This window comes from Palaemon carinicauda, chromosome 8 (genome assembly GCF_036898095.1).
Source record: "Palaemon carinicauda isolate YSFRI2023 chromosome 8, ASM3689809v2, whole genome shotgun sequence".
NCBI classification, from domain to species: domain Eukaryota; kingdom Metazoa; phylum Arthropoda; class Malacostraca; order Decapoda; family Palaemonidae; genus Palaemon; species Palaemon carinicauda.
The window spans coordinates 81,962,656-81,985,944 of record NC_090732.1 but is presented as its reverse complement, the minus strand read 5'-3'; the positions used below and the strand labels follow the sequence as shown (position 1 = coordinate 81,985,944).

Here is a 23,289-nt window from a genome sequence, read left to right as displayed (position 1 = left end):
TCTACAAAAACCAATTTTCACAAATTTTTCCTTACACATACAGTACTCTACTGTACTCTACATAAAATTATTAAAATATTGCAGTCATTTAATGATGAAAATATGGATATGCATGCACAGTAAACCTGAACTTTACCTTAGAGGAGTGTCGCTGCTGGCTTGATGGAGACGAGAGTAGGGGAAGGAGGAGGAGGGGGTTACTGCTTGGAGGGAGAATCTCCCTCCATGAGAACTTCAGGAACGTTGACTGGAGTTCTCTCGCGAGAATGGCGTTCACTATCACTGGTTTTGCGGTTGCGAGACTCATGGTCGTCGTCTTTCACAGTTCTTTTCTCCCCCTTCACAAGATATTTTTCAATAGACACCTGCTTTTGTCTGTTCTTTAAAATTTTATAGAAGTGACCCACCCCATTATCGACTAATAAATTTATTGCACGGTCTGTTTCAGCCTTATTCGGGACATTTTCCTCAGAAAACTTTTCACGTCTTCCCACTTCTTTAAAAATTCTTTTATCTCGCTCGAAGACAGTGATTTTGCAGTGCCTCCCTCCTCCTCAGATGAGATTTCCTCTATTACCTCTCTTTGCTGCTGCTCGTGCAGGTCCTTCAGCTCCTCGGTGGTCAGCTGCTCCTTATGCTCCTGCAGGAGGTCGTCGATGTCATCCGTGTCCACCTCCAGCCCCATTGCCTTGCCCAAGGACACAATATCCTCGTCAACTGCTTCCTCCTGGTTGGGTTCGAACCCCTCGAAATCCCATTCTGCAACGGCGTCGGGCCACAGTTTCTTCCAGGCGGAATTGAGGGTTCTCCTGGTGACTCCTTGCCAGGCTTTATCAATTAAAGTCAGGCAGTTGTAGATGGAGTAGTGATCCTTCCAAAACTCTCTGAGGGTAAGGTTGGTGCCCTCTGTTACTTCAAAGCAGCGCTGGAACATAGCTTTGATATAAAGTTTTTTAAAATTTGAGATCACTTGCTGATCCACGGGCTGGAGTATTGGAGTGGTGTTGGGGGGTAGGAACTTCACCTTAATGAACTTGTATTCCTCCGCTATGTCCTCTTCAATGGCTGGAGGATGGGCAGGAACATTGTCCATTAACAAGGCTTTGAGTGGGAGGTCCTTCTCCAGGAGGTATCTCTTGACTTCGGGACCAAAAACCTCGTTCATCCACTCAACGAAGAAGATCCTTGTCACCCAAGCCTTCGTATTAGAACGCCACATGGCGTGCAACTTTTTCTTCTGCACATTGTTCTTCTTGAAGGCTCGTGGATTCTCTTGAGTGATACACCAGGAGAGGGTTAATTTTGCAATCCCCACTAGCGTTGGAACAGAACAGCAGGGTTAGACGGTCTTTCATGGGCTTATGGCCAGGAAGGGCCTTTTCTTCTGCCGTGATATAGGTCCTCCTGGGCATTTTCTTCCAAAAGAGGCCTGTCTCATCGCAATTAAACACCTGTTGAGAAACGTAGTCCTCGGAGTCCACGAGCCTTTTGAACTCTTTCACAAAAGACTCTGCTGCCTTCGTATCGGCGCTGGCCCCCTCGCCATGCCGAACAACACTATGGATACCCGTTCTCTTCTTGAATTTTTCAAACCAACCACGGCTTGCCTTAAAACTTTGTTTTTCTGCTGATGTGCCTGGCTCACTTCTTACCAAGTCCTCGTAAATGGTTCTTGCCTTCTCGCAAATCATGTTCTCATTTACTGAATCTCCTGCGAGCTGCTTTTCATTTAACCACACCATTAATAAATTTTCTACGTCATCAAGAATAGGTGGCCGTTGTTTTGACAACGATGATACACCTTTAGCTACTTTAGCGGCCTTTATTTCTTCTTTTTTCTTTAATATTGTGCATATCGTCGACTGCGAGCGATTGAAAAAACTAGCAATGTCTTTCACACGCATGCCTTGGTCATGCTTCTCGATTATCTCCTTCATCTCGATCGTTATCATCAGCTTCTTCTTACTGCTTTCCTTCTTCGACATCTTAGGAGCCATTGTCTATCACAATAATACACAGTACAGTACTGTAATCACAAATGAGTGAAAATAAAACAAATCACAAACCACGTGTAAAAATCACAAAGAAATCGTCCACGAATTCACTAAGTATGTATGCTATCGAGACGGCGGATACTGAGATAATGAACGAGTGAAGGGGGTAATAAAGGGGTTTAGGGGGTGGTAGGTATGCGTGGGAGGAGTCACGTGACTCCATTGTGAGATGCTGTCGTTAAGTTATTTCCATGAAAAATGCGATCAGGAAGCGCGGCGTTAACACTTTTCCACAAAAAACGGCGCGTGGTAGGGAAATTTAAATTCGTTAACCGATACAATATTCATTAACCGAGACGAATTTTTCAGAGAAAGTCACTTCGTAAACCGAAAAATTTGTAAGCGGAGTCGTTCGTAAACCGAGGTTCTACTGTACAATACTCTACGGTAGTTAATATAACAATAACACTAGAGTGTTACAATATGAGTACACGAGTACCATAAAAATTAAAAGAAAAAGTACTGGTACAACACTACTAACAATTTAATTATGAAGTTCTATTCAGTAAGTCTGAAACATGATGCAACTCTGAGCCATTGACTGTTTGGCGCGGGGAGCAGTGTATTGTATACTGTATATCACATTTTATAGTTAAAATCGCTATAAGGATACTGGATATGTACAGTTTTTTTTACATCAAAATGTGATTCTGCACACAATGGACCAAAGCAGGAGATGCACACACAGAGATGATGCAAGACTGAGGCCTAGTGAGTGAGAGATAGGGTGTTGTGCTGTGCATAAGCCCATGGTTGGTTTGAAATCGTCAAGCCTGAGAGTTCTTTTTGCGAACCCGAGAATATGTGACTTTTATTTAATTGTTTTTATGGTTCTCTGCATCGCAAACTAGCGAAATCGCAAAGAATGAACCGGCAAAAAGTGAGGGCTGACTACAGTATATACAATTTTATTATTTAATTTAATATTATACAGTATACAGTATAACTTACATATGTTTATTATTTACTTTGATATGATTTCCGTTTACCCTCTCATTACATTATGGTTTAATTTATTATCCCTTTCAATTTAATTTAATATCTTTCATAGTTATTATATCATTTTTATATCCATTTCAATATGTCAGCAGAATATAGAAAGTTCTTAATTATCTTTTGCCTATATTTTTTACTATAATACTCTTAAGGATTTAGTACAAATCTTACCTATTTTTCAATGCAGTTTTATTTTTTTATGGACCTACCACTATTCCTTTCAGTTTTTATTCCTGTAATTACTACAAGAAAAGATGGAGATGGTTGCACTTAGTGTTTGTATCTATGTTCTACATAGTTGGTACCATCCATACCATCTATTAAAAGATATTTTATCACAATTCTTAAATATTTGGGACAGTCCTCCTGACAACACCATTGGTAATGATCTTTACATGTTTCAGAGATGCTTTAATTATACTTTTGAATTGTCATTTTCTTGTCTTAGTTTGTTTTGAATGAATTAGTTTGTTTCTCTGACAATTTTATTTTCATGCCATTTGTTTATTTTTATTTGGTCTTTTTGTTTTCTATCCTATTTTACTCTTCCTCATCAATTGTTCTTGTTCAGCTGATGAAGATTTTATTAAGTGGACTACTTACCGCTTGCAGGTCTATTCATCTTACAGTGTAGCGTGTGCTGACCATTGTAGGCTGTACTTTATTTTCTGTAGAGCACTCTGTTGTCCCAACTGTATTTAGTTTTAATTTTTTTATCTAAATGCATTTGTCCCCTTTGGGGTCTTTCTATACAACATTCCAAACTTTTATCTCTGTCTTGTGTCAGTGGTTTCATAAAACTAGTTTGCTTTTAGTTATTTTCCCTGTGAATATTTGCATAATAAAAGAAATGATCTTAAATTCAATGTTTGTATAAATATCGTACCTTTGAACTCACTGACATGATTTTGTGAATATAGGGTGTCTATGTTTGATGGAAAATTGTCAAACACAATAATTACTTTTATTTGGCTCTATTAATGACTTGAAAACTTCATGTAATCACAAAACAGCAAATCGAGGGCTAACAGTGTATGAAAGACATACGGATTCAAGTATTTTTTCTTTAAAATTTTAAAAATGTTTTAGTTGATGAATTAATTGAATTGTAGTATGCTTTCAAATATAGCAAGCCTGGACTAGGTTTGATAATGAAATTTGATAGATTTAGAATGATTAAATATTCAAGACTTATTTAATCATCATGAATGATTAGTGTATGTTATTTTTTGGAATTTGTTGAATAATTTCTTAAATTGTAATTGATTTTGCAGAGTTTGTCACATTGTGAGCTGATTACAGATGAAGGTATTCGTCATTTAGGAGTATCACCATGCTCAACAGAACATTTGGCTGTGCTTGAATTAGACAATTGTCCACTTATTACTGATGCATCTCTAGATCATCTTCTCTCGTGTCATAATCTTCAGCGTATTGAGCTTTACGATTGTCAACTAATAACACGGGCAGGCATCAAAAGACTTAAGGTATGGTCCTTTCCCTTTAAAGTATTAAAGTTTTTCTTTTTCAATGTCTAATATTTTTTTTGTCTTTTCATGTATCATATTTCGTAACATATCAAAACAAACTTGTTATATTCATACCATAGCTTCTGTCTCTTTATAGCGCATTCATTGTTAAAGATCTAAATTTGTGATTAGTGACTCATTTTGATGAATCTTATTTCTAGAGCACAGAGCTTGTATCCACAAAGTGCAAACTTGACTTTTGAACAAAAAAAATTCTTTTCATACCTTCTTCCCCAGGGATTGCCAGTGTAGGAACTCAAAACCCAACTTTTGGTCCTCACAATCTTTATGACGCTAGAGAAACTCCAATTTTTTTTAAAAGTGTACCTTATGGCTTTTTTTTTTTTTTTTTGAGGGGATTATTCAGGTGTGTTTTGTACCCTTACCTAATAGTATTTATTATTCAACATAATAGTTGATAGCCACTAGTCACCTTGTCACTGCTGTTCACTGGCTACCTAGAATGTGAATAATAAAATTTTACGTGGGAGTTTTTCTTTTTATGTTTGATATTTAGATAGTTTTAATTTAGTAATTTTATTTTCTACTTAAGGTTAGTTGAGCAGCTGCATTTGTTTATTTAAAGATCAGTTAAGTCATTTTATTGTTACAGCAGTCTGAAATTACCAGAAAGGGGGAAGGGTTTTCTCTTCCAGTCCCGTTAGTTGTGGGAAGAAACTAATCTCCTGGTGGGTACTCGACATTCATTCCTGTCTGTCACTGAGAGGTTACGCTTTTTTATTGAGTGTGGTTTTCCTATGATAAGCTAAATTGTCAATATTAGATATTTACCTATATATCGTCATCTTTTTAATGGCTCGTTTTAGTAAGTTGGCCATTTTGAGGTAGGGAACCTGTATGTTTGGGAATAGTTTGCCTACTCCTGACATGACTCAGTTTCTATGGGTTACGGACAAAAAGGCTGTGATCCCCAATAAAGTTCTAAATGCTATGCCCACTTTTTATATTGTATGATAGATTTGAATGGCCATATAGTAAATGGTGTAATCATATGGTGTATATTCTTTGATGGTAATTTTAGTAACGGTTGTTCCTCGAGATTGGCTTTGAAAATATGGGAATGAATGAAACAATTGATTTTAAGCCTTATATTCAATATGCAGTACTATACATCTGTTTACTGTATATTGTTTCTCACGTTATATAGTCAGCTCTTGTTAGCAAATTTCTTACGTAAAAATGTTAAATTTGACATCAAATTTCTTGACTGAAAAATTTCCAACCAACGCAAGTCAAAATGAGAATTGTTCCAACACTAAATTCAAACCCTTCTGCTATTTAGAGGGATTATACTTTTGGCAAAGCTGTAAGACTAGCCATAAGAACTTTTAAGCAAGGAATAACTAAGGGCCCGCTATTCCTCTCACTCACACACCAGTGTTGCCTTCTCACTTTTGTTTTTTGCTCGTTGGAGTGCAGACGTAGTCGCTAGTCACTCTCTGCCTCCCCAATAGACTTTGTCATTTGAAATGGTTTTCTTCTTTTCTTTTTCTTTTCAGGTGTGCTTGTCTTCTTCATGCTGTCCATCATGCATACCTGTCCTGGACCTGAAGAACGGTTCTACTGGACCTTCATCTCCTCTGTCGAGACCCAAATCTGTTGTGTCCTGCCTGCTGAGGACGGCGTTATAATCAAGATAACACCTGCGATGAATGCTGGGAGTAGTCTTCCTCCCAGTGGGAAAGATTTGGGTGCCAGCACAAGAAGTCCAAGAGAGATCCTTTGCCTTCGGCAGTCTTCCTTGAAGTCAAAGAAACCTCGTACTTCTTCCATGACACCCCCCCCCCCTCGATCTCTTCCCAAAGCTCCTGCTCAATCAGTTTCTTCCAAGGATTGGTCAAGTAGGAGTGTTGACCAACTAACTCGAGGTATCTCCGGGGTTTTAGGGACGGTGTTGCTTTCTTTAGAGAAGCAACTCCGCCCCTACCCTCAGGGGAAGCCTTTTCATACTCTGACTTTTTACAGGTTTGGCCGTCGCTTCTGGTTTCAGGCCCATCTTTGAAGGACGTGTTGATGGAGCTTCAACAGCTGGGTGCGAGAGGAAACAAACTCAGGTCTCCTCAGAGGTAGAGGTTCCTATGCTGGGGAGTACTATTGTTGACACTCTTGCTGTATATGGAGTTCTGCTTTCGCCCTCTCCTGGTCCTGCTGCTGACACCAAAGTCTACTTTCTTTCCTCTTCCAATGAGTTGGTTGAACAAAGGCCTAGGCATGTTCCTGCTAGACATCGCCTTTGTCATGCCCACTGCACCCACTTACCACCCGAGCACCAACCTGCTACTGACGATCGGAGCCCTCACCACCACGGGGTGTCCACCTCGTCAAGGGATCGTAGTCCTCTTCGATATTCCAGGCGTTTTCCCCCTGCCCTCCTCCGTCATAAAACGATGCTACGACTCCTGGGAACGATAATCGTTCCTCCTCCTCTCCTGCTCGTGATCGTAGCTCGCCAGTTTGCCAACTCAACCTTGTGATCGTCACTTGCTGTCTCGTGATCGTTACTCACTAGCACGTGATTGTCTCTCCCCCTGATTGCCGTTTGCCAGATCATGATCGTCACTCGCCTGCTCGCTGTTCGCCAGCTCTTGATCGTCACCCTTCAGCCGCTGTTCGCCAGCTTGTGATCTTCACTTCCCAGTGTGCCGTTTGCCAGCTCGCCATACGCTAGCTCGCCGCATGCTAGCTTGTGATCGTCACTTGCCACATCGTTGCTCACCTACTCGTGATCGTTTCTCACAATTGCCAGCACGCTATCGTCACGCGCCGGTGTGTGATCTCTTCCCAGCATGCAATTGTCATGCGTCGGTGCGGGATCTTCTCTCTTTAGCGAGTCATCACCAAGCAGTGAGCGATCTTTGGCCTATGCGCAATTGCTCGCCATGCCCCCTGAATGAGCTTCACAGACCATCGGCAGCCCTCCCAGCTCCTGCGCGCACGCTCACCTAGACCCAGTCCTGCACTCCCTGAGCCCCACAGGTCACTCTGACTCACCAGTGCGAATCGGGTGTCCGGTTCCCTTCCCTATTGGCCTCAAGGAACCTCCAAGGAAGTATGGCTCTACTGCTTCTGTTTCTCCGCCTCGCTCTTTCAAGTGAGAGTGAAAGGCCATGTCTGTGCCAATCCACCAAGAAAAGAGACCTGCCTCTCCCCACCTTCAGGTACGTATCTCACGATAACCTAGGAGTCTATCACCATCTGTTAGTCTCCCCAAGGAGACTATGGACCTTTCTGTGGTGGTAAAGCCTTCATTGTGGTTTGACACCTTGGTGAAGGCAATGAAGTAGGCTGTCGCAAGAACAGGACCTCTGGCGAAACTGGCAACATTAACATCAATTGCCACGATCCCATTAGAGAAGTCGGTCTCCTCCTCCTCTTCCTCTCCCCCATCTGACCTTAGGCAGAGGCTGGCCTCTTCGAGAGCCCTGAACCCTCAGATGTTCGTCTTGCCCATCGAGAGGTTGCGGGGAGCTGCAGGTATTGCTGCTCATATCCAGCAGGATGGTCTTTATGACCAAGAAGAGACTGAGGAATCCGACTCCCCCATCAGGAAATCTTCTCCACCCCTGTACAAGCCAGGAGATCTTCACCTCCGTACAAGCCAGGGCTCACAATCTCCGCAGGAGATATCTGTACTGTAGTTCCCAGGTTTTGACCATCTTCATTTGAGGTGGTCCCTTCAGAGCTTTGTCACATCTCGAGACCACCAGAAAACCTACAGCAGCACCTTTTGCAAGATCTGACCTCTTTGGTATGGCAGGAACTCTCTAGACCATTGCTTCTGGAGAAATTATTTCCGCCTCGGAGAGTCTATGGACGCCAAGACGGTGCCGAAGAATGCCAAGGCTAGTGCGGCTCTTCAGCAGAGTATGTGGAACCTCCCCAGAAGCAGCAGGGATGTCAGCTGCCTTAAACATTGACAACTTCGACCCAGCTTCTATGGATGAGAGCATGGAGGTGGAAGATAACCAGGACTGAGGATAACTGATAACTATCTTCCCAGAGCGGCCAGTCCGAAATATTCAAAAACGGAGTAGAATGAGTTAGAATACGCCTTCTGGCATGTTCTAGCCTGAATGAGGGCCATCAATGGGTTACCTGATGCTACAACAGGCCCTCAGGAGGGCAAGGACACCATCCTTAACCATGTCTATGAGACCCAGTTACCTCCCAAGGCCAGGGCAGATTTGCCCTGGTTGAAGGGGTTGATGGCTGCCAGGAAGAAGGCGTTTTCCCAGATAGCCAGCTCTTCCAGTCCTCTCTGCGTGGACTCGTCCTCTAAACTCCTTCCACCACCGTTCGTGCAACAGAGGTGATACTACGAGGTCTCGGATAATCCTCCTCCGGCTTTGCTTCTAGACTCTTCCGTAGAGACACTTTCGAGAGGCATCTCTTTCGAGAGAGACTCTGGGTTCTCAGCTTTCTTTTCAACACCTTAGATCCTTAACATGGAGAAGATCATGAAGTACATCATCCAAGCTACAGTAGGGTCCCGAATTATGCGAGAATTTGGTCGATTAATGACCTCGTGTAAATGGAAAATCGCGAATTTCGAAACACACAACTAAGAGAAATAATTCCATTGCGGCCATGGCAACCAGCAATTTGCCTATTCAAATGTGTTTACTACCCATTTCCAATACTTTCTTTGTACTATACTGTATTTCTTTATAATATCAAATTGTTCTTGTAAATAAATAAAACATTTAGTATACTTTAAAGTTCTAATAACTTGAAAAATGGTTAAAATTACAACCAGGATAGGTGTAAACACCATATATTTCCCGTTATAACACAACCCAAAATACAGACAAATTTTAATGTTTGTCATATCTATTGTATAATACAACTGGTGAATAGCAAAACCATCACTCTATAGACTAGCTTGTTGTATGATTGAAAATCCAGAATTATTAAAATAAAGGCGATTTTATATCATGCGTTTCCTAAACACGCTAAAAAGCACAATAGAAAACGACAACCAATGTTTTGTTACGTTTATCTCTGATCACAACGAAGAAACAGACGCATTTATACATCTGTGTTTTTTAATTGACAGCAATTTTACCAAGTATAGATTATATGTTGAATTTGTTATTACCAATGTTCTAATTATTTTTTATTAGAACTTTCAAATAAATGAAATGAATGCCATTTATGAAATGTTTTTCTTTATGATGCCGCCTGAAACGGAAACCTTCCATTTGTTTACGCTCCATCTTCGATCATAATAAACAAACGAATGCATTAAACACACATGATCTAAGTCATAACTAATGATATTACAAACATTTAGTAAACATTATGTTATTACAAATATTTTACTTACCGTATCCATATAAATTCCTAAATTCGTAGCAAAGCTGGAAATTTTTTTTTCCTTATGCGTTTAATCCACAATAGCAAACTGCCTCTAATGACAGAGTGATAACTTACGATGATTCTAAACTGTTACGAAAGATAATTGTCCTTTCCATATCCAAAATACTTTTCCTAACTTCAGTTATAAGTCAACTTGTACCCACCTCAATTATGGATCCATATGCAAAAGAGGTAAAAGAAGAAAGTACTAGGCCTATTCTTAAAGTCACCGAACAATTAGGTTACCGCTATAACGTTCGATGTGAGAGAGAGAGAGAGAGAGAGAGAGAGAGAGAGAGAGAGAGAGAGGGATGGTTTTAAAGTACTAAACAATAAATATGATAGGTTATAACACATTGGTGTTTATGTAATATTAACTGTATAGATGGTTTGAATAAGTTAAGAAATGGTGTAAACAATTCTTTGTTATTGTATTCGCGCGGAAGCTAGACATCAGCTGATGTGATCACAGCCAAAAGTAAAACAAAAATAAGTTGGCAATACTCGATTTTTAAAACACACCCGAAATTTAACAACATAAGTACATGTTTTGTTATAGCGCAATTGACATTTAAAGAGTAAACATTTTCTGGAATAGAATGGTGTTTCCTAAAAAATAGTGGTTTGCGGACGAAATCGGTTACCGTATTTTAAGCTATGATTGAAATGGATGTATACACGGTATAATTTTTTCGTTTTGTATTTAATTGACACTTCAAGAAAAACGATTTTGGTTTCTTCATCTATTTGTAAGTATTGTATAACGAGAGAGAGAGAGAGAGAGAGAGAGAGAGAGAGAGAGAGAGAGAGAGATATTATGACGCAGAAGGTTACAGACCTAGAACAGGGGAGGATGAAGGTGGGGGGAGTGATGAGATAGGCTGGGTGGACTTGCAGGGGAGACGGTGGAAGGGGGGATTTGGTTGCCAGTGGCTAAAAATAGATTCTGAAAGACGGTAAAGGGAAAAACGAATCCCATCGAATAAACAGAATAAGGAAAGGGAATAAGATCCAGAGGAATAATAGATATAATGGAATGAAAATGACTAGATGGTGTTAGTTGTGATAAGAATAATTTAGATATTTGAAATAAGAGTGTCTGAGGAGGTATAGAAGGAATTCGTGATAAATATAGAGGAATATCAAAGGATACAGTTAGTTTGCATTAAAGGGTTTGTTATCGTTTATCGGCAGTGAATAGCCTAAACTTCGGTAACGAGTCGTCAATATTTTGTCATATTTTAAACAGTATACATTTGATTTGCAAACATTGGTTTTGTAGAGTAGACGGTAAAATAAAATAGAGAGAGAGAGAGAGAGAGAGAGAGAGAGAGAGAGAGAGAGAACCTCTCTCTCTCTCTCTCTCTCTCTCTCTCTCTCTCTCTCTCTCTCTCTCTTTCTCTCTCTCTCTCTCTCTCAATTTTATTTTACCGTCTACTCTACAAAACCAATGTTTGCAAATCAAATGTATACTGTTTAAAATATGACAAAATATTGACGACTCGTTACCGAAGTTTAGGCTATTCACTGCCGATAAACGAACCCAGTCTACTCGTGAAAACCTTGAACGCCCAGAGGGAAAAATAAGGCTTTTAAATATACTGTACTAAACAAAAATAATGCTTTAATATACCATCATTAACACTACCATTACAATTATCGTAAGGTTGGAGAAAGATAAAGATTGCCGAGAACGTAACCACATTTCTGTTTACATTTTGTCAGCTGGACTCGCACAGTTAACAGTTGATTTCATTGCTGATGTGGAATTTTATCCTTAAATAGGCTATTCATTATGAAATTATGTTAATGAAATGTAATGTTGATATTGTTTTGTAACATTTATTATAAATCACCGTATTTAGGGCTACCAATATACTTAGAAAGACAATAGATTTGATACATTTTGTAGTGCTTGACTCGCGAACTTTGAACAGCCTCGCAGATATAGAAAATTTATTTTTGAAAAATAGCGATCGCGGAAAAGGGGAATCGTGTAATTCGAACACGCTTAATTCGGGACCCTACTGTACTTTGTGGCTTGACCTATGACTAGGATCCATGGGACACCTTGTTAGAATCGAACATTAGTCTAAGGATTCTTCGAGGAAGTGAATGGAAACTTTTCTTTTGTCGAGTATCTTGTACTGCATGGAGGTATGGTTTACTTAATACCATGAATTAGGGGTTAAGATGAGAGCTACAATTGTTCATTCCGTTATTTGTTTTACATAGATTTTTTTTTTCAAGTGAGAATTGGAGAAACTGTATCAGAGGAAATCTCAGAAAGGAGTTCCCCAGGGTAGTGTGCTAAGTGTAGCCCTATTTTCACTGGCCATTAATGGGATATCCTCTGCATTCCCCAAGATATTCAATGGTTGAGAGAAGATCATAACTCTCAATTGACAAAATTATTCATTGGGCTGGTATGAATGTATTTTAAGTTTTCGACAAGCAAAATTATTATTGTCCATTTTTGTTGTATTCGTGAAGTACATCCAGACTCCGACATATACATCAAAGGTCAACGAATCCCATGTGTAAGTGAAGTTAGATTTTTTGGATTGATATTTGATTGTAGGCTTACATGGGATCCTCACTCAAAGGCATAGTTAAATGTCTTGAGGCTCAGAATCTTTTAAAAGTACAGGTAGTGCTCGACTTACGACCTATGCGACTTGTGACGATTCGACTTTACGACGATTTTTTCTGGGTGATGACGTCACAAGTCTAGTGGAAATAGTACGCTAATTGGACAAATATTTCTTTGGAGGTAATCTATTTTCTTGTATAAAAATAAACTGAATTATCTTAGTAAATTATCATTTTCTTTTATTGATAATATACAGTACAGTAATACCTTGAGGTACGAGTTTAATTCGTTCCGGGTCCGAGCTCGTATTTCAATTTGCTCGTATCTCAGATGAATTTTTCCCATATAAAACAACTAAAAAAAAAAATCAATCTGTTCCTACTCTCTGAAAAAAAACCCTCAAAACAGTATATTAGTGAGGAAAAACATGTTTTTAATGATTGTAATCAATATCCTACGCTAACAAAATAACAAATAGCTATGAACTTATGAAATCTAACATTATTATGGAGTTCTTACCTTCGAGACAGACAGTAGTGGCTAACGGCGGTGTGTGCGGTGGAGGAGGAGGGAGAGAGACTTGACGGCAACATGTTCGGTAAGCAGTACTTTTATAACTACGTAACATAACCTTAAATTAAAATTAAATTCAACTTTAAATTTAACTTGAATGAAATGAGCTTACTGTACACAAACTTAGAAATAAAATGTTAATCTTACATTACACTAAACTTAATTCTACAATTTGTTTTCATTTTCATTTTTTACTTTTCTTCTTTGTCCGGCTTGGCTCTTTTTGCCTTGCTTTCACCTGCGCTTTTTGACTGCCTTTTTAAAAGGAACCTATCTAGGGATGTTTGCTTTCGTCTCCCCTTCAAAATGTTGCGAAAATGACGCACGCAAGTGTCGTCACACAAGGCTAACGCACGACCACTCGCCAACTTATCCCGGTGCCTCTTTTCCATAGAATTAGAAAACTCCTACCACTTCGCTAACATGTCTTTGATTTCTGCCGTAGAAAGGCGGCCCTCGTCTTCCACCTCTTCCTCGCCACTGAGCTCCTGCAACACCTCCGAATGTTGCATCTGGAGCTCGATCAATTCCTGTGTCGTGAGCTCATCCTGATGCTCCTTGACAAGGTCGTTCATATCTTCATCGTCTACCTCTAGCCTCATGGACTTTCCAAGAGACACGATTTCATCCATCACAACAGGTTAGTGGTCATCAGGGTCTGTCGTATCGAACCCTTCAAATTCCTGTCAGCGACGGAAGCTGGCCACAATTTCTTCCACGCTGAATTAAGAGTTCGTCTTGTGACACCCTGCCATGCATCATCAATAATTTTCAAACAATGTACGATATTGAAATGTTCGTTCCAAAATTCCCGAAGGGTGGGATTGGTGTTGTCTGTGATATCGAAGCATTTCTTGAATAAATGCTTCGTGTACAGTTTCTTGAAGTTAGAAATAACTTTTTTGTCCATGGGCTGGATGAGTGGCGTGTGTTGGGCGGGAGATAAAAGACCTTGATGAACCTAAATTCATCAAGAATGTCCTCTTCGAGAGCAGGAGGGTGACTAGGAGCATTGTCTAGGACCAAGGGACATTTCAATGGCAGGTTTTTCTCCGCCAAATTTTTTATGACTGCTGGACCAAAGCACAGATTAACCCATTCTGGGAAGAAATGCCGGGTAACCCAAGCCTTAGCATTAGCGCGCCACATCACTTGCAGTTTTTCTTTCAAGATCCTTTGGCTTTTGAAAGCACGTTGGTATTTGCACACAAGGCTAGAGTTAACCGGTCCTTCATGAGTTTACAGCCCGGTAGTCTCATCTCCTCTACTGTGATGAAAGTCCTCCTCCTCCTGGGCGTTTTCTCCCAAAAAAGGCCAGTTTCAACGCAGTTGAAGACTTGTTGAGGGGATGTAGCCATGTTGGGTGATAACCGAGGCAAAGGTTGTGACGAAATCCGCCGCGGCTTTCGCGTCCGAACTTGCTGCTTCCCCATGCCTCACAACCAAGTGTATCCTAGTCTGTTTCTTGAAATTATCCAATCAGCCACGACTGGCTTTGAAGGTTTTCGCTGGCGTCGAAGTCTCCCCTTTCTCAGCTGCTTGCTTCTTTTTCAAGTCATCATAGATTCCACTGGCCTTCTGACATGTGATCGTCTCGGTCACGCTATCTCCGCCAACTGTTTCTCCTTTATCCAGATCAAAAGAAGCCTCTCCATCTCGACGTGAATATCACTACGCAGCCTGGAAAGGATGGTTACTCCTTTGGAAGGCTTGGTGCTCTTTATAGCATCCTTCTGCTTGAGGATGGTACATATAGTCAATGCACTCCTCTCATATTGGCGCGCCAGCTCAGTCACTCTTACGCCACTCATATTTTGCGATTATTTCATGCTTCATCTCCATTGTCATCATATGCTTTTTCTTTTCATTACCCTTGTTTGCACTCGCTTGCTTTGGACCCATTGTTTATTTGATTAATTATGCAAAACAAAACAATACGGCCGATGCTCGGAGATAACTTCACGCAATGAAGATCAGACAGGAAAGACTGAGCTATGCTGTCCTCGTGAGCAGCCTCTCGCACATGCGGCCACCTGGCAGCCGCATAAGGAACTACTGTCCCTCGTATCTCAAATGTTTCCTCGTATCTCAGGATAGAAATTTGCTTGGAACTCTCCTCGTATCTCAATTTTCTCATGTGATGGGGCGCTCGCTTAAGGTATTACTGTATCCATTTTCAGTAAAAAGTATATTAAGAACAGTTTTAATATCTTCCGATTTCATATCATTTATCTGGTGACATCATATTACTGGCGTAAAGCGACCAGACAATACAGTGATTTCCTTCCAATAGGCTAATGATTGATATTAGTATTCCCATTATCGAAATATCCAGTAACGATACAAACTATTTTATGGATTTGTATCGGTTGTCATGAGTACTACGTGACATAAATTTGATTCTACGCTATTTAATACCTGGTAATAGATCGATATTTATCTAAATAAAGTAAACTAATAGGAAAAATATTTTCTTAGAAATATATTTCCTTTTACATTATGAGAATGAAATACTTTTGCTTGGTAAGTTAGTATTTTCTTTCACTTCTTGCAAGAAAAAGAAAAGGGATTTAGGCCTACATATTTTGCAAGTCATTCTTTGTCAAGTTTACGTCACGTGTCTTGTGACGTCATATTTCTGGCGGAAGGCGGGCTGGCAAACCGAAGGATTTCCTTTCATCGTGTTACAGAGTAATCTTATTACAGTATTCCCATCATCGAAACACCGAGTACCGATTAGTGGTCTGTATTAGTAGTTATGAGAATAGTACTACTTACCATAAATTTAAGAAAAATAGTCTGATGACGTCATATATCTTGCGGAGGGCGAATGGCAAATGAAGTGATTTCCTTTTGATGTATTACTGATATTCCCCTAATCGAAACATCGAGTAATGATACAAAGAATTTCTAATAATGTTTAAAGAAATGTGAACATTTAACAGGGAATTAAAAATCAAAATATGAGAGAGAGAGAGAGAGAGAGAGAGAGAGAGAGAGAGAGAGAGAGAGCACTACTGCTTATGTAATATTAATTATGAAGATATTTTGAATAAGAAAATTACATAAACAATGCTTTGTGCACAAAATCGCAGTACGGTAGTGTGACCTGGAGATGAGCTTATGGCTACCGAATGTAAAACCAAAGTAATTGTTAAATATTAAAATGCTCCCGATATTGAAAAATAGCACATAAACATGCCTTAATAAACCACTATATACACAATACTTTCAAGTGAAATATGAAGGTTTAATAATAAACTAAAATTTAAATACTGCATAAAAGCTTTAGAAATTAACTAGCCGAACGAACGCACGTACACACATAGAATAAGAGAGAGAACATATTTGTATGGTTAATAATAATGGCTATAAACGAAGTACAGTATAGTAATGCCTCATAAACGAAATTAATTCATTAAATAGTTATTACACCATAATGTAATAATAAATGGAAAATAATACAATACTGTACTATTATAGTTATCCCTATTATAGACTACAGCTACATTTTCTATTTTCTGTTGTCTGAACCCATTTTCTTCAACTCTGTGATGGGTTACTATTTTATTCTCAGCCTGGCTGGCACAAATCTTTTCTTAACCTGTTAAGCGTCCCCCCTGGACCAGGTTGCCGCTAACGTACCGTCACGCTTTTTTTTGCCCTGAGCGGTCATTTCACTAATGGTAATTTTTCAAAGTTAATATCATTTCTTTATGCTTATAATTCGTATTTATAGTTAAAAGTAGGGATATTAATTAAATGGTAGAGTAAAAAAACAATTAATACTACTATTATTTCATTTCAAATGGCTACATAATACTGAATATTTTAATGGGTTCTTTTTATCTCCAATCGTAAATTTTATGCCTGGATAAGCAACAAAAGCAAAGGGATAAGTCTCCCCCGCCTCTCTCTCTCTCTCTCTCTCTCTCTCTCTCTCTCTCTCTCTCTCTCTCTCTTCTCTCTCTCTCTCTCTCTCTCTCTCCATATCGTTTCCTGTATAGTTTTCAAATATGTTCGTCATACATTTGTACATTATTTATCCATTTTATTCTCTCTCTCTGTGGGCGTTTCCTTTCCTATATAGTTTTGTGAAATGTCGTTGTCCAGTCGTTCGGTAATGAGAAGTCATTTTCGCTTTCGGCATCGAAAGAAAACTTAGTTTCTTCAATATACTCATCACTGGAGGGTTCAGAACTAGTGCTCTCATTATCAAACAGGTTATCATTATCAAATTCCTCAACAAGAATATAATTTATTTCATCTAAAGAAATAACCTCCTCTTTAGACCGTTCATTACAAAAGGAACAACAAACAACCACTTTCGCATGAACGCCCGAAGCGCACTGATGGGAAACCAGTTTTCTAACATCAAGCTACCTTCAGAAATCAGAAATATAGTTGCCAGACATCATATAAGTTTCTATTTACAGCCCCCATATGCTGAGAGTGTTGCCAAGTGGTGATCCTATACTTACTCTACGAGTAAACGTAATATCACGAGACTGACGGCTTGAAAAAGGTAATTAAAATCATGAACGGAATATGCAGTTGAAGGCGGTACCGAGAAGATCGTGGTGAACGGTTTATCACGTGGGTGACGCTTAACAGGTTAAAGTGAAACATTTTTTATAAAAGGAGTCATAAAAGTATTCACATCTCGTTTCGTAGCTTGAAAATTTCCTAAGCAGAATCTTTCGTGAAGAGAGGTATGACTGTATATGAAAACTATGATATCATGTAACATACTGGTGATGTATATAATATTCATCTTGAATATATTTCAAATAAATTAAGTAATTATATAAACAATAAGCCATTTGTATGTGCAATGCGGGACCGTTAGATCAACAGCACAGCTGATCACAACCAAAGGAAAACAAAAAAAATTGGTAATTGTTGACTGCAAAAATGTTTCCAAAATTGAAAAATAGAATACCTTAAGGATTTATTAGAGCATAAGATATACCCGTACTATGGAACAAGAAATTTGAATAATATACAGTAAGGAAATATTGATAAAATATAACTTTTATGACTTGGATGATTGCCGAATCATAACACAGCTTAATAAATCTACGGAAACTTCAATTTATTTAGTTCGACATACGTCGAAATCAACTTTCTACGAGCCTCTCGGTCCCTATCTCCGTCGTAAGTCGGCGACTATCTGTATTGTCCCATTCACTCAGGGGGACAGACTGCAAAACTATTTTAAAATTATACAAGGCCTTAATTATTTAAAAAATTAGTTATGGGTGTGAAATATACCCCTCAGCCACCCCAAGCCTATTTAAAGGTATTAGACTTTACACCATGCTGGTATTAGATTGTCCACGGGAGTGTTTAAAACTTTGTCTATCCCAAGTCTCCTTTTTGATGCTGGAGAATTAGCCTTAGATCTTTCCCAAAAGCCTTCTACTATAAGGTATTGGTTTAGGTAGCAAAGACTTCCTAATTCTTTACTCTGTCAGACTGCAAACTTTGTAATGCACTCAACATACTTTGAGTTACACCAAAAATTTCCTCAACCTTATGGTTTTTTGGGTAAAACAATTAATAAACAGTCTTGATATAGCAAGAAATAGAGTTCTTCCATTTAGGATATCACCAACCTCTCCATGGAAATTACTAGAGATATCTTTTTGTAAATAGTTTTTTGGTATAAAAAAAGAATATGACTTGAATTAGAAGCCAGGTCTTTTTTATTTTATGGAACATGTTGCAGAACATAAGGAATCAAATTTTATATATACTGATGGCTTCAAATCTAATACTGGCATTGGATTTGGAGTATATATTAATTCTTTTTGTAGAGCTGCATTATCTCTAACAGCTTGCATATTTACTGCCAAACTGTATGGCATACTAACTGCTATTGAGAAAATAGTGTTGGAGGAGGAGGGTAACTTTACCATTTTAAGTGATGCAAAGAGTGTCCTTCAAGCTTTAGAAGTTTTTAATTCCAGTAACCCTTTAGATTTAAAGATTTTAGAATGGCTTTTTATTATTGGACTGAGAGATATAACAGTTCGATTTCGCTGGTATCCGGCACACGTAGGTGTGTCCGGAAGTGAAAAGGCATATTTACTGGCAAAGAATGTTGCAGCTAAGTTGCTATCAAGAAGGTATCCCATTCTCTGTGATAATTGTTTACCGGACATAACCAAGAAGGTATCCCATTTCCTGTGATGATTGTTTACCCAGAATTAAGAATTTGATTCGTAATAATTTGCAACTGCATTGTGATAGTTTAGTTGAAAATAAAATGAGAGCATTAACGAATGTTATATCCCCTTGGAAGTATTACATAATGCCCCGAAAGTGAGAAACTATTTTTTTTTGTCTCCGCATTGGTCACACTCGGATAACACATGAATTTCTGCTAACTGGCCAATACCAGCTATATTGCAACGACTATTTTGATTGGTACTCTTAACAGTAAGGAATTGTTAATAGGATTCCCCACTTATATTACTGAAAGAAATAGATATCTGTTTGAGGCTCGAGGTGAGGATGGCAGGTTCATCCTTGCCAAGATTTTTGGACATGGTGTGTCATATTTTGCTAGCGGTATTTTTAGATTTATTTCGGAAGCAGGTCTTCTGAAATTCATTTAACTTTGTAATGATATTTTAACTGTTATTGTTTCAATTGAATATTCATATATTCTTTGTAGTAAATATCAGCGTCAATGACCTTAGATGTCAGGATGCCTGAAAACTTGAAATCAATCAATCAATCATTCAACTAGTAGGACAGCAGGATCCTCTAAAAAGGTGGTCAAAAAGCCCTTTCCTGCAAAAGACCAAAAGGGCCTCAAGTCCTCTAGAGAGAAAAAAGGGAGTGGCTGAGGTTGCTCTCACTAGGGATGACAATCCCCCAAATTGCCCACCAGTGGTGGATGCCTGCAATGCCGCTGGCAGAGGCAGCTGCAGTACGGGGCCGAACCCGGCACAGCCTACGCGAAGGGATCCACAAAGGAGCTGGTCCTCCGGGCCGAAGTCCACACCATGCTGGAGAAGGGCTCTCTCCAAGAGGTCCTCAACATATGCCTAGGCTGCTTCAGTAGACTCTTTCTTGTGAAAAAGGTGTCTGTAGTCTGAAGACCAGGTATTGACCTCTCACCTCTGAACAAGTTTGTTCTGCAAACCCTGTTCAGCATGGAGACGGCAGACACTGCCATACAAGCTGTAAGACCACATAACTTCACGTGCACACTAGATCTCAAGGACGCATACTCCCAGGTCCTAGTACATCCGTCTTCAAGGAAGTATCATAGGAATCATACATGAAAGCAGGCAATACCAGTTCAAGGTGCTGTGCTTTGGTCTTTCCACAGAACCTCAAGTCTTCATGAGACTTCGCCCTAGTGCCATCTTGGGCTCACAGGATCAGTATCTGTCTCCCAAGATACCTCGACGATTACCTTGACGATTACCTGACCCCAGCAGACTCGGCGGCGACCCTTCTTCAACACCGAGACAGACTTCTTGTGTTTTGCCAGGATCTGGGGATTGTGGTAAATCTTGAGAAGTCATCCTTGTTTCCTTCTCAAAGACTGGTATACCTCGGTATGATCTTTGACACCAACCTCCAGAAAGTCTTACAATCAGACAACAGGGTACAGAGCCTGAGGAAGGTAGCAACTCCCATCCTCATACGAAAAGAGCTTCCAGCCCAACAATCGTTACGTCTTTTAGGTCACCCTGTCATCCCTGGCCCGTCTCGTGCCCAACGGCCACCTCAAAATTCAATCTCTTCAGTGGCGGCTAAAATCCAGGTGAAATTGGCACAGTGACACATTAGTCCCCATGTGACTATAGCAGCAGATGGACCTTTGGTGGTGGGCAGCAGACGAGAGCCTTCGCATAGGGACCGACCTTCTCATACCTCCCATGGAATTGATGCTCTTTTCGGATGCATCGTAAAAAGGGTGGCGAATCCACATGCTGCACCACATTGCCTCCCGACTCTGGTCAGAGTCCAAAAGGTACTAGCATATAAATCTCCTAGATATAAGGGCAGCCTTCCTAGCCCTGTAACAGTTCCAGTAGTTCCTGGCCAGTAACTCCATGGTGCTGACAAGTGACAACACCACAGTAGTGGCCCCTATACCATCTAGCAGTGGAGATGCTAAGATGGACAGAAGATAACTCAGTATCCTTATCAACCCGCTTCATTCTAGACAAGCAGATAGTGGGCTGAACAGATCCCATGTGTAAGTGAAGCTAAATTTTTAGGTTTGATACTTGATTGTAGGCTTACATGGGTTTCTCACTTAAAAGGCTCTGAATCTTTTAAAAGTCTTATCCCATACATCAAGGGGGCTGACTGCAATACTATTTTAAAATTATACAAGGCCTTGATTTTTTCCAAAATTAGTTATGGATGTGAAATATACTCCTCAGCCACCCCAAGCCAGTTAAAAGTATTAGATTCAGTACATCATGCTGGGAATGAGAAGGCAGATTTACTAGCGAAGAATGTAGCATCCGAGTTGCTACCAAGAAGGTATTCCATTTCCTGTAATGAAATCCTACCTACCATCAAGAAATTGTTTTGTAATAAATGGCAACAGCACTGGGATAGTCTAAATGGCAGTAAAATGAGAGAAGTAACAAATGTCATATCTCCTTGTATGTATGACATGATGCCCCGAAAATGGGAGATTATTCTTTGTCGTCTCCGTATTGGTCACACTCGGTTCACACACGAGTTTCTGTTGAAGGGCCAACACCAACCGTATTGCGACGACTGGGTATTACCTTTAACGGTGAGGCATTTGTTGACTGAATGCCCTAATTATAATAACTTAAGAAATAGGTATCTATTTGAGGCTCGAGGTGAGGATGGCAGGTTCATCCTTGCCAAGATTCTTGAACATGATGTGTCCTATTATGCGAGAGGCATGTTTAGATTTATTTCAGAAGCAGGTCACCTGAAAACTATTTAACTTTTATAATGACATCTTAACTTTTATGGTTTTAATTAAGTTCTCTTTTATTTCTCATTTATAATAAATGCTATCGGCGTCAATGACCTCAGATGTCAGGATACCAGAAAAATTTCAATCAATCAATCATAGTGTTCTGAGTCATATAGTAGCCAACAAAGTCTTGAGTCCATGGGGTTCCTCAGCTGTATATCTGTTTGTGACGTTCCACAGTCCCAGATTCTCAGGCTCTCTAGCAAGATGCATTCCAACAACGGTGGGACAACGTTAATGTTTATGCCTTTCCCCCATTCTGTCTGACGAGAAGGGTGCTCAACAAAACCAGAGCATCCAACAATTTATCCATGACTCATAGCTCCGCTACGGTAACACGCACAGTGGTTCCCAGACCTTCTGCAACTCCTGACAGAGATCCAAAGAAAACTCTTTCTATGACACTCTACTAAAAGAGCCACCTGTGAACATCTTTCACAAATCAGTAGCTTTGCTTCGACTTAACTCCTGGAGATTAGCCAGCTCTTCTTCTCTGAGAGGCTTTTTGCAACAAGTTGCGATATACAGTATACAGTGATACCTCTGGATACGAAAGTTTCTGCTTACGAAAAGCGATTCGAAGATTTTTATGCCCCAGTATACGAATAAAATTTCAGGATACGAAAAGCTTACGAGATCCCAACTCGTCGCCGAGAGTAATTTTAAAAAGCGCGCGCCGCCAGACTTTGAACTTGGGTAAACTCACTCACAGCCTCCCGCTCACCCATTGGTTATCTCCCTACTCAGATGCTAGCTGACGCCATAAGATCCTGCTTTCCTATTGGTCGGCAACTATCCCACCTTGCTTACGCACGGGCGTTCATCTCTCTCTCTCTCTTTTCGTTCCGACTGCGGTATCGTTAACAGACATTGTGTGCTTTCGCTTGTTTGACGTAGTGTTAAATACATTCGTACGCCACGTGTTATCGTTATTAAACATTCGTTACTGTGCACTGTACTGTATTAGTGTTTACTATACATAGTACTGTATATAACGTACGTAGTGTATTACGTATTGAGCTTAATACTGTAGCCATGGGTCCCAAGAATGTTGTCGAAGGAAAGAAGAAGACGACGATGCTCTCGATGGAGACGAAACTCGAAATCGTGAAAAAGTACGAGTCTGGCATGCGTTTAAGTGCGATCGCCAAGGAGTATGGCCGGAATCCGTCT

The 23,289-nt window shown here is 39.8% G+C and overlaps 1 protein-coding gene across 2 annotated transcripts in view; it reads left to right on the top strand.

Moving 5' to 3' along the window:
* LOC137645777 (F-box/LRR-repeat protein 20) overlaps positions 1–23,289 on the top strand; it is a 325,431-nt gene that overhangs the window by 278,075 nt on the left and 24,067 nt on the right. For both annotated transcript variants that reach the window (XM_068378688.1, XM_068378689.1), the window contains exon 9: positions 4,325–4,537. In XM_068378688.1, the coding sequence (XP_068234789.1) occupies positions 4,325–4,537 (213 nt within the window). The remainder of the gene's footprint in view (positions 1–4,324; positions 4,538–23,289) is intronic.